At 40.6% G+C, this 15,324-nt stretch overlaps 1 protein-coding gene across 4 annotated transcripts in view; it reads right to left on the bottom strand.

Annotated features, from left to right (window-relative positions):
* Positions 1-15,324, bottom strand: part of ryr2b (ryanodine receptor 2b (cardiac)) — a 65,314-nt gene that overhangs the window by 26,077 nt on the left and 23,913 nt on the right. For all 4 annotated transcript variants that reach the window (XM_085799775.1, XM_085799773.1, XM_085799774.1 and 1 more), the window contains 23 exons: positions 15,200-15,303; positions 14,682-14,817; positions 13,657-13,843; positions 12,722-12,830; positions 10,750-10,870; positions 10,302-10,471; positions 9,630-9,850; positions 8,980-9,070; positions 8,732-8,872; positions 7,643-7,806; positions 7,355-7,433; positions 7,124-7,213; positions 6,789-6,926; positions 6,561-6,638; positions 5,944-6,019; positions 4,752-4,875; positions 4,295-4,410; positions 2,866-2,942; positions 1,926-2,047; positions 1,632-1,681; positions 1,422-1,482; positions 725-972; positions 204-285 (listed from right to left, as the gene is read on the bottom strand). In XM_085799775.1, the coding sequence (XP_085655901.1) occupies positions 204-285; positions 725-972; positions 1,422-1,482; positions 1,632-1,681; positions 1,926-2,047; positions 2,866-2,942; positions 4,295-4,410; positions 4,752-4,875; positions 5,944-6,019; positions 6,561-6,638; positions 6,789-6,926; positions 7,124-7,213; positions 7,355-7,433; positions 7,643-7,806; positions 8,732-8,872; positions 8,980-9,070; positions 9,630-9,850; positions 10,302-10,471; positions 10,750-10,870; positions 12,722-12,830; positions 13,657-13,843; positions 14,682-14,817; positions 15,200-15,303 (2,785 nt within the window). The remainder of the gene's footprint in view (positions 1-203; positions 286-724; positions 973-1,421; positions 1,483-1,631; positions 1,682-1,925; positions 2,048-2,865; positions 2,943-4,294; positions 4,411-4,751; positions 4,876-5,943; positions 6,020-6,560; positions 6,639-6,788; positions 6,927-7,123; positions 7,214-7,354; positions 7,434-7,642; positions 7,807-8,731; positions 8,873-8,979; positions 9,071-9,629; positions 9,851-10,301; positions 10,472-10,749; positions 10,871-12,721; positions 12,831-13,656; positions 13,844-14,681; positions 14,818-15,199; positions 15,304-15,324) is intronic.

The raw sequence follows: 15,324 nt of genomic DNA on the forward strand, positions 1-15,324 counted from the left end.
CAAATTAAATGTTTCATTATTTTCAAACATTGTACATATATATATATATAAAATAAACAGCAGTGAAATATATTTACTTTAGATTAACTTAATAGCTAAGAAAGTAATAAGTAATAAGAAGATTACATTATAGATATTAAGTAGCTGAAAAAAAAGATTAAAAGTGAACAATTTCATCATCTGAATTCAAAAATAGGCAGTACCCTTCCATGTAGATGCTGCCACTGTTTCCAAGAGAATAGAGGCTGTTGAGGATCCTGTAGCAGGACACCTGGATACCCCCCACTGGAAAGACAAGTGGATGCTTAAAAAAGCTGCAAATTTTCACTCAGAATCAGCCAGCACAGACAGTAAGAGAGCTGACAGCACACAATCACAGAGAGAGAGAGATGGGCTCACTGGGCAGCTGCTGATTTGTGTAATGAATGACTCCGACTGTATAAGGCCAAGATATTAGTGAGAGGGACAATATGCTCCTGCTGAAATTATTTAATGAGAGTTGGTTTCAAAGATGTGTAAGGTAGGAAGTTGAGGGGAGGACAGCCCTGAGTGATTTCAGTCTGTGGAAGCCAGCTGTTCATTCAGCTCCTTCACATATGGTTAGAAACTAATGTAGCTACTGAGGACTGGTGGTGGTGGGGGTTGTTGTACCATTGTGAAATTATACAACATGCTACATTTTGTAACTGTGTGTTTCGTGATACAACAAGGCAGCGCTGCTTACCCAGGAGGTCCACTCCATAGTTCTGGTTGCCAAGATGCTGGAAGAGGGAGGTGAGCGTGGGGAGGAGAACGGAGAATGCGTAGCTGAGAACCTTGGCCACTCCTCGAGCTTGTTGACTCCTACTCTGAGGCAAAGAGACCAAGGTCACAGAAAGGTTTTCCATGGCCATCTCAAGATCAGCTGCAGCTGCCTCGAAGAATGAGTGAAGAGATGCTTGGATGGACTCTGGAGCTGAATTCATCAATGCCCTAAGGTTCAAGAGTGAAGTAAAAAGATGTTATTGTGATATGCTGTGTAACCAAAAAGAAAAAATACAAATTCTACAAAAATAAATACTGTAAAATGAACAATAGTAAATCACAGTGTGTAAAATTAAAATGTTTCATGCAGTGACTCTTTTGGATGACTATAATAAAACCAGGTAAGTGGACTAAATCAGCTGCTAATCGATCCACCAGACATGTCTAAATGACATCAACCTCTACTGAGCCAAATTCCACTCCTGGCGTCATGCTTCAGAGGCGCTGTCCTCAGGGAGTAAAAGTGATATCAACCACAATTAGATAGCATCAGTGTATCAGGGCTCAATTACACCAGTCATCTCATCCTCAGACGTGGCGGCGTGACAGTGATTTGACCGCAGGTAGAGCGAGGAGATCGATTAAGGCAGAGTGTGACAGTAGTGCCATCTAGCTACCTGGCATCCAGAGCCTGAGCCAAGACATGGAGGCAGCTTGCAACCGACGAGGCTTCACTTCCTGAGAGAGATAAAACACACACACACATACTTGAACATAAAGTAGACACATTCATGGATAACTGAAGGGCGAAGCCAAGAAGCACCCAGCACGAGAACAAGTGGAACAAATTAGTATCTGAATAAGTGTTATTTCCACACCGTCCTTACCCAAGAGTGAGATTCTGTGTCTTACAAGGGTTGCAAGCTTACAAAAGAGGCTGGATGTGAGGAAAAAAAGACAAGTGAAGTAATGAGGAGAGGAGTAGAAAGGTAATTACAGGACACAAAAAATGGGAAGAATGACAGCATAGAAGAATGAAAGCTCTGACAAAAACTTTGACAAGATAAAAACGTTTCAACTATGTATGAGGAATTTTCATGAGATGATTTACAGCAGCAGAAGAACACTTTAAAATACTACCACTGTAATCAACATACTGAAAAGTTGGGAGTTACACATACCATGTAATTATCTCCTTTTCTTTTTTTGAGGCATGGGCTCGGTTCCCACTTGAGCAGAGAGAAGTAGACAGGAAGTACAGATGGTGGCTTTTCACATATTGTTCCAAAAGAGGAAGGACGACCTGTTAAATGGGAACTGGTCACTTCATAACATTTTCCATGGATTTCCTTTGACTTGCTTCTAAAATCCATTAGATTTTTTTTTTATGGCTAAAGCATTGCATTATGCAGAAAACTCCACTAACTCATAAATGATTCAGTCTGAAACATTTCAAATGTCTTGTGACCATTATTAGAATTACAAAAAAGTTCTCGGGGACAGAGCAGCACCTGCCAGAATAAAATGAGCTCTTAATGATGGACCCAACAAGGACCAGTGGGGGAAAACAGGTCAAACATTTTGGACCCTATTATAACTCTTCTCATGAAGCAATGGTAATTTGAAGACACCAATGGTCAGGCAGACAGACAGACAGACTTACGGATGTGTGTGTGGTTGTGTGACTGTGTGGTTGAGTAGGAGGTGTAGTGCGTAGAGATCTGAGGCATGACTGTTCACGGTCTTGGCTGACTGGCTGCGTCTGACTCGAGGGGTCCCATCAATGAAAAATAAACCCTTTTTTCATTCGCTGACTCCTCAGAGGCAGAACTGTGTGGGAAGCTTTAATCAATGTCCTGATGGCAATCGACACGCCCACATGGATTTCCAAAATGGTTAAATAAATTACACAGCCACAAAGGGTTTCACTTAGAGGGGTTGCCCCTGGCAACCATCTAACAAAACTAATTAGATGACATAAATGAAAAGAGGAAAAAAAGGGCAAGGAGAAGAAAGAAATCGTCACTGGAAAAATGAGAGGAGGCTAAGTCACTGTGAGAGACTCCTTATCCGACATTAGATTTCTCCCATGCTTAAATATGCATTTGATCTGGGTCAAACCTTTGGGAAAAAATGCATTGGTTGCTGCTGAGGAGCCCTCTCCCCTTTAGACATCTGTCCTCTGGCTTGCATCACCTCTGGAAAGAAAGACACAACACAATAATGAGTCTTATACAATAATAAAAGACTGAAACTACCATAAAACTCTAGACAAAATCCCAAAAATATATAAATAATAAATGTTTCGATGAAATTCAGGACAGGTTGACACACCCTGGCCTTGTGTGAACTATTTTGTGATGGTTGAAATGAAATTTAACCTGAGGCAGGTTTCCTGAATGTGGACTCAAGAGACTGCTGCTCATTAAATTCCTAAAATGAACTGTGAAGACTGAAGGCCCAGTGATTTGTTCAAAACTTTTCAGCGCCAGATAGATGATGCACATCGCTTTGGGATGTATAATGTGAATGTTCTTTTCTGTCTTTTATTAGTGTGACTGCTGAAGCAGTCACACTATTGTTCTTCTGTTTGGCCATTTTCTTCCGCCTTTTTACGGTCTTCTTCTAGTCCTTCATACTTTGTGCTATTTCAACAATTCATATATCAAAACGTGCAGCTTTTTTTGAACTTTATCGGCATTACTTTTCTCTTTTTAACTATTTATACTTTTTCAAATATTTAACTTTTTCACAAAAAATCTCACATTCATCAAAGTCTCAACCTCTCCTCTTCACAACTCCACTGTAGTGTAGGGGTTAGGGTGGATGCTTGCCAACCCTAAGGTCACTGGTTCGAATCCAAGGGAAGAACTCTTGTTATGTTATGTTGAATTCTGCTCTCCTCCCCCGCCTTCAATTGGTTACAGGTGTTTGTTATCTCCTTGATTACTCATACCAGTTTGCAGCACATCATCACAATACAATGAATGACAACAGCCTTGAAAGCAGTGTGCTCTCTGTAGCCGAGTGGCAGAGTAAAGGTTTAGTGATCATATGGTCATGGGTTCGATTCCTGCCTCAGTCTTTTCACTTCATTGCTTGACTTTTGATTCCAATTATTCAGCTGTCATTGGACAGTCTTTGATTCCTCATAGTATAAAGCTCATTGTAACTCAGGTTCTCTGTGGCCATATGGTTAGTGCTCAGCCTGAAATTCACAGAAATTTTCATTCTAAGTCATTCAAGCTTGACTCTCAAGCTTTCTTGATGTTGACAGTGTGCAGATCATTAACAGACAACAGTCTCTGCAACTGTGTGTGCACTGTGGCCTAGAGGCAGAGTGGAAGTCTAATGACCATGAGGATGTGGGTTTGATTCTGACCTTGGTCAAACATTTGTATGGTGATCACAGCTTGCACTATTTGCTAATTCTGCAACAGCGTTCAGTTGCTGTCAGCAGTCACACCATTTCCATTCTTGGAAATGCTTTTTCTAGTTTTATATTTATGATTTTTTTTGGTCTATCTATTCACAATATCTATAATGTTACCCAGCTCCAACATGTGCTCCTGGGCCTCCTCAGTGTGAGACAGGAGCCGCTGAAGGAGAGTGTAGCTAAAGCAGCTGGCTGTGGCTGCAAAATCCATCTCCACTGTCTTCCGATCCCTGAAGATGGGAGTGAAATAAAAAAATAAAACCCTTAATACTTACTCATGTTGACTCAGTATTTTATTTCCAGAATTTTATTGCAATTTCAAGACAATATTGTGCTGTACAGTGGGAAGACAAGGAGACAAGGTAATTATGTTTTCCCACAGACAGTGCAGTATTTCAGACTGGGATCTGTAGTGGTACTGTAGTTGTTATTGGTCCGATTACCACAATGGGTTAGGGTTAGGACCGCAATACCAGTGATACATAAAAATGAAACACCTCATTGCTTCGTATCTCATACATACTGTGTGTCACATTGCCTTTTTGCAATCACAAGCTCATTCACGACTCACCTCCGCACAGTGTAGCCATTGAGCTGCAGGAACTTAAGGATATCCTGTGCTCTTTCTCTGAATTTGGTCTTCTCTTTGGCAGTCAGGGTATCGTAGGGTACAATCAGTGAATGGGTACCTCCTCCTGAGAACAGAAATTCAGCTGTATTAGATGTGGGAGAGGAGAGGAGAGGAGAGGAGAGGAGAGGAGAGGAGAGGAGGTCGAGAAAAAATACTGAATAGTTATACATGACATGGTTTATTAGTGTGACTGCTGAAGCAGTCACACTATTGTTCTTCTGTTTGGCCATTTTCTTCCGCCTTTTTACGGTCTTCTTCTAGTCCTTCATACTTTGTGCTATTTCAACAATTCATATATCAAAACGTGCAGCTTTTTTTGAACTTTATCGGCATTACTTTTCTCTTTTTAACTATTTATACTTTTTAAAATATTTAACTTTTTCACAAAAAATCTCACATTCATCAAAGTCTCAACCTCTCTTCTTCACAATTCCACTGTAGTGTAGTGGGTAGGGTAACTGCTTGCCAACCCTAAGGTCACTGGTTCGAATCCAAGGGAAGAACTCTTGTTATGTTATGTTGAATTCTGCTCTCCTCCCCCGCCTTCAATTGGTTACAGGTGTTTGTTATCTCCTTGATTACTCATACCAGTTTGCAGCACATCATCACATTACAATGAATGACAACAGTTTTGAAAGCAGTATGCTTTCTGTAGCCGAGTGGCAGAGTAAAGGTTTAGTGATCATATGGTCATGGGTTCGATTCCTGCCTCAGTCTTTTCACTTCATTGCTTGACTTTTGATTCCAATTATTCAGCTGTCATTGGACAGTCTTTGATTCCTCATAGTATAAAGCTCATTGTAACTCAGGTTCTCTGTGGCCATATGGTTAGTGCTCAGCCTGAAATTCACAGACATTTTCATTCTAAGTCATTCAAGCTTGACTCTCAAGCTTTCTTGATGTTGACAGTGTGCAGATCATTAACAGACAACAGTCTCTGCAACTGTGTGTGCACTGTGGCCTAGAGGCAGAGTGGAAGTCTAATGACCATGAGGATGTGGGTTCGATTCTGACCTTGGTCAAACATTTGTATGGTGATCACAGCTTGCACTATTTGCTAATTCTGCAACAGCGTTCAGTTGCTATCAGCAGTCACACCATTTCCATTCTTGGAAATGCTTTTTCTAGTTACCTTTACTCTCAAGTTCTGTTTTCTTCCTCTTTGCCCAGGCGTTGTGATAGTTTTCAGCTAACTGTTCAGCCATAGCCTATAGACAGGAAAAAGAAAATAAATGAGTAAAACCTACTGTTTGGGACAAGATAATGGCTGCCTTGTATAAACACAGACGAAGGGCAGGTACCAACACCGGCCACTTCAGCTTATCTCCTTTCAAAGCGGCAGACAGTTCTTCAACAAGGAAAATTAGTCCTGTCCCTCAGATATGATTACACAGTACTCAACGTTACTAAGGTTGATTACTGCAACTTCACACTTCAGGGAGACACAAAAGTTTTTCACTGTGTTCTTACAGAGGACAGTTATGTCTCTGCAGTAAAGCAATAACTGTTTTGTAGACGTCACTAATATGACTGCATGATCTGACAACTTCCAGTAGTAATCTACTTTTTCCATTGAAGGAAATTTTATTTAGATTTTCCAGTTGTGCTACAAGATGAATACCTCATGTCCTTAAAACTGGCACTAGGCCACTGGTACCATCTCTGCAGACTTTGTGCCAGGATTAAAGTGGGACCAAAGTTGTATCTACTTTAATGGTGTATCAGGCAGAAAAAGACGTAATTACTTACACACTGCTCCCATGATAAAGTGATGCTGCTCATATCCATTGGCTTGGGGCTGAAGGTCGATGCTCCTTCAAAAGACAACTAGAACAAACACCAAATTGCTCAATTACGCAATTCAATTAGTGCGACCCATTATGGGAGAAGTTTAACAGTGAGTGAGATTACTTTTATTGCTTTAGGCACTTTTGGTGCCCAGTGGCTGGATGAGTGTGGCCTGTGGAGCACACATACCTGTCCAGGCTGAGAGACTCTGCGTGCACAGGCACGTTTGCCAAAAGCATCTCCCTCTTTAGTCCTCTCTACAGTCCAGCTGAAGGCAAGCATAATCTTTAAGGACTCTTTGATGGCCCAGCGGTATGCCTCCTTCTCCTGGAGAACTCAGACATGTATACGTAGATAAATACTCACGTAATAGTGAAACTAAACCAGCCAAGAACAGCAGAGGTGCAAAACACATTATTTATTTTAATCTTTTATATTACATGCACCACATTTGGTATGTCAGTGCCTCTAGGTTTTGCTTTCTCTGCTGAAGTGCACTCATACAACCACACGGACACGTCTACCTTCTCAGAGAGCGTCCTGTATGGCTTGAGGAGCGGGTGGACTTTGCTGTTCTCACAAAGCTGCTCCCCATGAACCCAACCGTTGGCAAACTGACAGGCATGACACAGTAAAGAAGACAAAAACAACTCACATTAGGAAACATGCAGACATCAACATACTGTACAAGCTGATATATATTCACAGGAGGTTTAGTCCGGTGCGGGATATCACACATCAACTCTACTTTTTACCTTGTCTAGTGACCACTTGTCATGACTGTGCTCTGCATACTTGTTCACTACGAACTCCAGTCTCTCTGGCAATGACACACTAGCACAGGGAAAGAAATAAACCATCATTTAACTCAATCGCAAAGATATTTGAATTAAAAGATTTAAAAGCATGAAACTTTGTTTAATTCAATTTAATTTTTAACTCTACCCTTCCTTTTGAACAGGACCATTCATTTTTATAATACCCAAAGTCAGTAAACACGTATTTTGTCCATAATCAGTAAATATTGCTGATCAGTATCTTACCTGGAGGTATTAATAGGATGGGGGTCAAAGTGTCCATCCACATCCATGGAAGCTTTTCTCTCCATCTGAGACAGACAGCTTGTGTCACTGTGGTCAGGAGGCAGGGCCTTGGCCACTGCAGCCAGGCACTGGACACACAGCTTAAATAGCTGAGGCTCATAGGGCTGTAGTGTTGGAGAAGGAAAGGGGGCAAAGGGAAAGTGTGGGAGGGAAGCAGAGAGTAGATATTGGTTAAGCCTGGTTATTGGTACTTTGCCACAGTAACGAAGACCACAAAACAGCCAAGGAAACCAGCTTATTTAATTCAAATTTAAAAAACACATTGTATTCAATTATTTTGGATATAAAGACATACCACTGTTGCAGAAATACTTCCCTTGAATTAAGTCTATCTCATCCACACATGCAGCCATGTACAAACCCTGTTAGAAACCTGGTTATGTGGCCATGAAAATCCATTTCTCCAGTAGAAATCTGGCTCTAAATCCCCTACACCAATAAAAGAGAAGAGGTATTTCTCTTCCTTAATGTGCAGTTTGATTTAAATGTTTCTAACTTAAATTCAGTCGTAACCAATCTGCAATATGCATACTAATGTGATATATACACAGTATGATTTCTCTAGGTTAGGGAACTCTTTGTAATGCTGACTGTGAGCTCGGTTTCTGAGGTTGTTTGATGTGGACCACATGTGCACCTGGAATGACCTCATGAGCTTATTTCTTTGATGTTTCCATGTTTCCATGTTCTGAATCAGTCACGAAAGTGGCAGAAATATTCTGGTGCATGCTGACAGTGACCTGAGAGAAGATGCAGTTATTGATTACATCCCTCATATTTCTGAAACGTCTGCCTCGAGATGAGAGGCTTTTTACATACTGGGGTATGAAAAATTACTCTTAAATCTAGGTGTGAACTAATTTTACTGTTTCTCTTGAAATTGATGAGGATGGAAAAAGATAAGAATCTGTGAATCAATCGTGGGATTAAACTGTCAAAAAATGTATGATTTATTCATTTTCTGCAACATTTTGGCTCTCCAGGGAGAGTATTGTGATTTTTAATCATCATAATGATATATCTATATACCTTCTTTGACAAGGCGTTGAACACTCCCCAGAACAACTTTCTAGACAGGTGGAGCTCTTCTTCAGAGGCCAGATCCTGGTCAGCCTGCCCACTAGTGAGGAAGTAGTACTTCCACCTCTGCTCGTAATGACTGGTCAACAGCTAGCAGATAAAAGTAATGACATTTTGATTAATTCAATAAAAACAATCTTTTTTAACTCGGTGCACTAGTTCACACACAGTGTTGCAACTGCAGTTTGTGTATTCACCTTTAGTGGCATCTTGCTGTGGTCTGTGAGATGGGGAACATCTAAGACAAGACGACGAAGAAGAGGCTGCATCATAGACGGTTGGAGTTTACTGCAGACAACAGTGAGTGAGAATAAGGCACATGAGCAGATGAATGCCACACTCAAATATATAGCATTTCCATTTTCCCCAAAATATCCAAACTCTGTTGGGAAAATATTCAGAAAGACACACAAAGACACACACAAAATCATGTCTCAGAAGAATGAGGCATAATTAAGGAGACAATAGGAAAGATGTTAATTAAATTGTTAACATTTAGATTGAATCTGGTAAATTAGACCTGGATAGGGTAAAAACTGAATTTATAGTGACTCATTAAATATAATGAGTGAATGAATGGATATGGGAAGCTAATAGTGCAAAACTGGAATCATTAGAAAAATAAAATAACTGATCACAGATTAAGATCTAGATACTAAAATAGTACAGTACCACAACATCACCTACGGAACAAAATCAAATAAGAAATCTAATATAGTCTACAAGCAACTAGCTGAAAAATCAATACCCTTCCTTCAGACGGCAATCCTCTTTGCAATAACAACCTTGAGGAGACTGAACTCTAGATCTGTGGGGTTGCTTCATTACACCACCTGAAAAGCTGTACCTGCACACAGCCAACATGCAATCCTCTATGGTGTCTCTCTGAGCCTTAGTCAAGCTGAGAGCCCTGGAGAGGCTGTAGACGGCCTGGATGAGAGAGTCGGCCGGCATGGTGTGGTCCTCTAATCCACAGAAGAGAGCTGAACATTTGGTGAGCAGGGGAAGCACAGCTGTACACAAGTATCTGTTGAGAGCCAGGGCCATATCAGTGGATCCTAAATCACCCTGCAGCGGAAAAGAGAGGTTACACTTACACAGAGTCCAATTATCTGAGTGGAACTAAACAAGAAGGAATGAGGAGGCAGCAAGGGAAAAAAATCAAGAATGCAATCCACGTTCCCTTAGACTGAACATGAAGTCCAAATGTTGTATGTTTATATACACTGGAAATGTAGCTACGGTAATTTTTAGATCTCAACAAGTACATTACAAACACGTTAATAGGATCCCCTCTAAATAAGTGTAGTGCATGAAGTCATGCTCACAGGAACTCCTCTACAATCCCAGTAATGTGAGTGGCAATGCTGGTGACATGAGGGCAGAGGGGTGGACATTTTTCATTGGTGACACGATGCAGCTCAGATCAATACAAAAGTCACAGGTCACTTCTTCGAAAGGTACACTGGATCTGTCAAGCAGGGGACAAGCGGAACAAACTCAAATTTCATCTACTTACAGTGTCAAGTAAGACAGCTGCCCGAAGGTCAGGCAGAAAACCGACTTCTAGGAGGTGCAGGAAAAAGCTCTGCTCCTCGATGCCATACACCCGGTCCAGGAACAGAACCATAGCGGCCTTGTGGTCTGGACAGAAGACTGTAGACAAGTCAGGCTCAACCACCAGACCATCTGAAGAAACAAATACATAGTAGAGAAAGGTCATATTGACATAATGTACATTGTACATTTATCTATATACTGTATGTACTGGATGGTGACATGACCAGAGAGTCAAAGAGACTCGGTAACTTCAAAAATCTCATGAGTTGGAGATTTAATGAGATTCTAAAGAAAATCCTAATTTAATAGCCAACCATAACAGGCAAGCCAGGCTTCTGTGCAATGACTTAATATAGCTATATATATCTACTGTAGTGATGTAAGATTGACTGATTAGCTCTTTTAACCTTTAGACACTGAAGGAATTTGAAAAGAGATGCTGATGACTCCCTCAAGGTCCGCAATGGGGATGAGCGACCTCAGAATGGCCCGGATACGAATGGCTTCTCCTTTGCCTCCATGAATTAACTGGACAAGAATTAAGAGCAAAACACTGTCATTGGTTAGATGTTTCCAGTTTAAGTGATAGGACTAATATACAATGACACAGTGACAAATACATTCAACAAGAAGGAGATGATATGTACATAGCGTATAGTAGGGGTTGCATGACTTCAAATTTTTTTATAGGTGACTCTAATGTTATGAAAGTCATAAATAAAATCACAGGAGGGAATGCTTTGCAGCAATCTGTATTCACTGACAGACAGCTCATGCACAGAAATTACAAGCTGTAAATCAGTTTTTACATTCAGGTAACATACACTCCCATATAAGTGCAAAAGAAAATACTGTAGCCTGATGTCTCTTAAACAATTAGGGAGGAAAATGACACACAGGCAAAGGTCTGCAAGCCTAGTCACCATCACAGTCCTGCTCAGTCACAGCGACAGTTTTTGTGTTTTTCAATCCTGGTTGGTTGGTTATTGTTGTGCGCGATGCAGAGCTGCCTATACGACACAAGGTTTTTTTTCAAATCAAATCAAAATCAAATGAACTTTATTTGTCCTTGCCTGATTATTCCACTACAGTAGTGTGCTACCACACTACACGCACAAGTTTTTTTTCACCATGATCCACGGAACACTTGCGTGCCGATCCGTGGAGAGCGATCACGGATCAACACTGATCCACTACTGGCTCTCCCTCACGATCATCCACGTCCTCACTTTGGACACCCTGACCCAGTATAAAATTAATAACCAAGCTTACCGAGGCCGTGCATTCAGCAATAGAAGACAATTTAAATCAATTAGGGTGACGGATTAGTTTTATTCAGCACACTTAGCTATTGCTTCAAGCAGCGCTCCTCTTGTACTGCCAAAATCATGTGATCAGCGACTAGTCGATGTCAAGCTCAAAACGTCATTGTGGAGCAGTAGAGTCGACTAGTCTGTGCAACCCCTAGTGTATAGTATTACCTTGTATGTTCAGTGTTAGGATTCTGTAATATACTACTGAGTCATTCCTAATGTTAACTTGCAGTCCAATTCCAATTTGCCTCAAAGTTGAGAAAATTAGTTTAGACTTACTTCTTTTTTTAAATATCATTATCTGTGTTTTTACAAAAATGACAATTTCATTTGCTTTTTCCATTAATTTCTAGAGGTTGTAATGCGTTTGTGTTTGAGACATGCAAGCAAATGCAAAATATAAGCCCAGTCTTGCTTTTGCTCTTCACTCCCACTGTTACAGGGAAAAGGAAAGCATCCTCTCAGACTGTGTGATTTTTGTTTGGCACTTATGCCGACAGTCAGTTACCATGCTCACTCCCCAAGCTGCCGAGAACCACACATGGTGCTTACTGTTGCATGTCGGCTATAGACGGAGTCAGTCAAGACAATAAGTATCAGAATCTAGTGAAGTTATTCATGTTTGGATGGATATCACAGAGCATCAGGTAAAATTGGGTAACAGCGAAGCAAAGCACAAAATGTATATTGTGAATATATTGCTCCTTATATTCTGTACAACCAGTGCTGCATTCATAATTTCAGTGTTATGGAGTTGAATTTAATGAATACTGCAATAATTGGTATTGAAGCAGTGATTCTGACATTTAATTTCAGTGTTGAGCAAATGTCCCAAGTCATTATTAAATATCTAATCTATTAGTTTGTCTGAACATCTTGTATGAGGACCAAGCTGGTATATGGAAAGGTACAAATCAGTAAAATGGCTTTATTTTTGTTTTGGAGCTCATTGTGACTCATCCTCTTAAAAGCATTTTGCAGACTTTCTCCATTAGGCTTCATTGTTTTAGACATCAGTGGATATTGATGGAGAGTAGCTGCTGCTGAAGGCAGAGGAAGCACTCACATGCATCTCTGGAGCGCAGCGCCCCAGCAAGTCAATAAGGGCTGAATAGAAGGTCATGATGGCGTGTCCCATGTGAATGAAGTCATCGTCATGGTCCTGGGCAACATCTCTGTTACAGAGGATAATCATAATGGGTCAAAAGCATGTAATCAACTCAAATTAATCAATAAGGATTGTTAACAGACCCAAACAATTGATTATCCCCAAATAAAGCAGCAGGTTAGCCCGGCAGGATGAGAGCTTTACTGATTACCTTAAATTGTATTAAAAATTCTGACAGCTACAGCGATGACAAGAAAGAGAGAGAGCAGAGGTCAATTCCTAAAAATAATCTGTCATTAAACTTCATTAAACCTCTATTTACCAGGGGCAGGTTGGCTGAACAGATGCTGTGCTCCAGAAATGAAACGCTCCAAAAAGCTTGGGAGAAAATTACTCCAGAGACTTATTTTGATCAGGCATTAAGTGCTGAGCAGGCTTAGGCCTAATGCAGTGTTTAATTACATTTAGATGACTTTCCAATGTCCATTTTTTTAAAAGTAACAGCTTTTTATTGTACATTTGACATTTGTCAAAGCTGGTTACAGAGAGTGTGGCATTCATATCAAATCCTTCACCACACGCAAAACCTTTCTGCTGATTAAGATTAATCACGTTGAACTTTGATACCAATTTGTCAATGCCCTTTCACTGCACAACCAGATCACAGAGATCAAAAACTGATGTGAGAAAGCAAACCAGAAAAATGGAGAAGAAAAACTAAATTATAGAAACAAATTTTATGAATACCTCTCTACAACACAAAATACAAAAATGATGTTTGTGATCTTGCAATCTGTCTATTTACTGCAGAGCTGAACAGCAGTAAACATTATGCTGATTTGTATGCGTAGGCGTGTGTGTGATTCACTGACACACACATTTCTAATACTGACAGTGTTCTGTTGGACTGGTACTTGGTACAGGGTCCGTCCATAGAGGGGTCCTCAGAAATCCTGATGGCTTCTTCCATGGCAGCGAGCAGACCGTTCCCCCCATCACCTCGAAGCGCAGGCCCAAAGCACTCAGGCTGACGTATCAGCAATTTCAATACCACATAAGCGTTCTCCTCGACACTCTCACCTGTGGATAAATAACACAGAGAAAATAAGGCTGATCCAAGGTGGGCAGGATGAAATAATGCATTTTTCTCCTTTTAATATATTTCTCCAAAATTCTTGACAGAAGAAATTTAATGATAAAGACAGAAGTTTTAGGACTAGAAGTAGATTTATAAACAACTGCACCAAGAGGGTCAAAAGTGATGGCACCATGCTTAATATATGTACAGCTTATAGGCTGAATGAAAAAAAAAAAGGTTAAGATAAAATCGATGATAGGTATGTGGCATGGAAAGTCAATGCCCCTTGGCTGAACTGTCAATTCCCTCAAGGACAATTTGAGCTGATGCCTTCTGGGCACTGCTTCAGAGTGAGAAAATCAATAGTAGAAGAACCAGAAAATTAATTACCCCTATTGCAAATAGTTTACTTAATTAGCAGCATGAAGAAATGCAGCTGCTAATGGCTTTTCAGATTTTCATTTTGCCCTTATTACTGCTGCCAAGAAAGACTTGTTTAAATACTGAATAAAATATCTAAGCCAACCACGTAGTTGTACTGAGAAGAAAAAACACATCAAAAAACTTTAATTGATGTAAACTGACTAATCGCAACAGAAAAACATGGCTGTCTAAAACAATTCTTGGCAGACAACTGCAATGCGCATATATTTTTTAAGTTTATTTTGGGGCTTTTTGCCTTTAATCAAAAGTTTAGTAGTAGAGACAGACAGGGAATGGGGAGAAAGAGAGAGGGGGAATGACATGCACCAAAGGGCCGCCCGAGTTAGGATTTGATACAGGGCAGAAACACAACATACTCTCTCTACTGTTAACTTTATAACAGATGTAACAGATTACCATTGCAGAAAACAGCAAAACGAAGGAAATCCAGGTACCGCTCGCCCTCCACAGGGTTCCATCCGATGTCAGGATAGCCTTTGGCCACTAGCAGCGGACAGCTCTGGAGACCACAGCCAGCGAGGTACTGCACCACCTACACATTAGATCGGATCAATCGGGTAAAACGAAAAGGCAAAACAAAGTGTGTTGTCTCAATATTTTGCCTTTCCAGGAATCTGAAGTATGATTTGATTTTTGCCTTGACTGGATTTTCAAGTAACTAGTTGTAGTTACTGGAGTCACTCCATGATCTAGTGTGTTGCTCTTTATTACCATCATTAGACACTACAGTACAGCTGTGTGCAGCTGCAAGGTGGTGGCGGGTAAACAAAAAGTTTTACATCAAAAGGAGAGAAAGATTTCACAGTCGTTAAAATTCAATAAGCAGACTGTGGTCAATGTAGAGAGAGGTACTAGTATAATAGAGACTGCTGAGAGCAGCACTGTAGAGGACGGCATATGAAGTATGAATTCACCTTCTTCAGGTCGGGTTCCTTTAGCGCTAAGGCCAGTTCATTATTGTCCATTACAGAGGCTGCTGCCACATCTAGAGGAGTGGCTCCACGCATGGACGGTGAAGCTGAGGAACAAAGGCATAAAA

The sequence above is a fragment of the Trachurus japonicus genome, chromosome 15, assembly GCF_045865225.1.
Source record: "Trachurus japonicus isolate A0001 chromosome 15, Traja_1.0".
Lineage (NCBI taxonomy): Eukaryota > Metazoa > Chordata > Actinopteri > Carangiformes > Carangidae > Trachurus > Trachurus japonicus.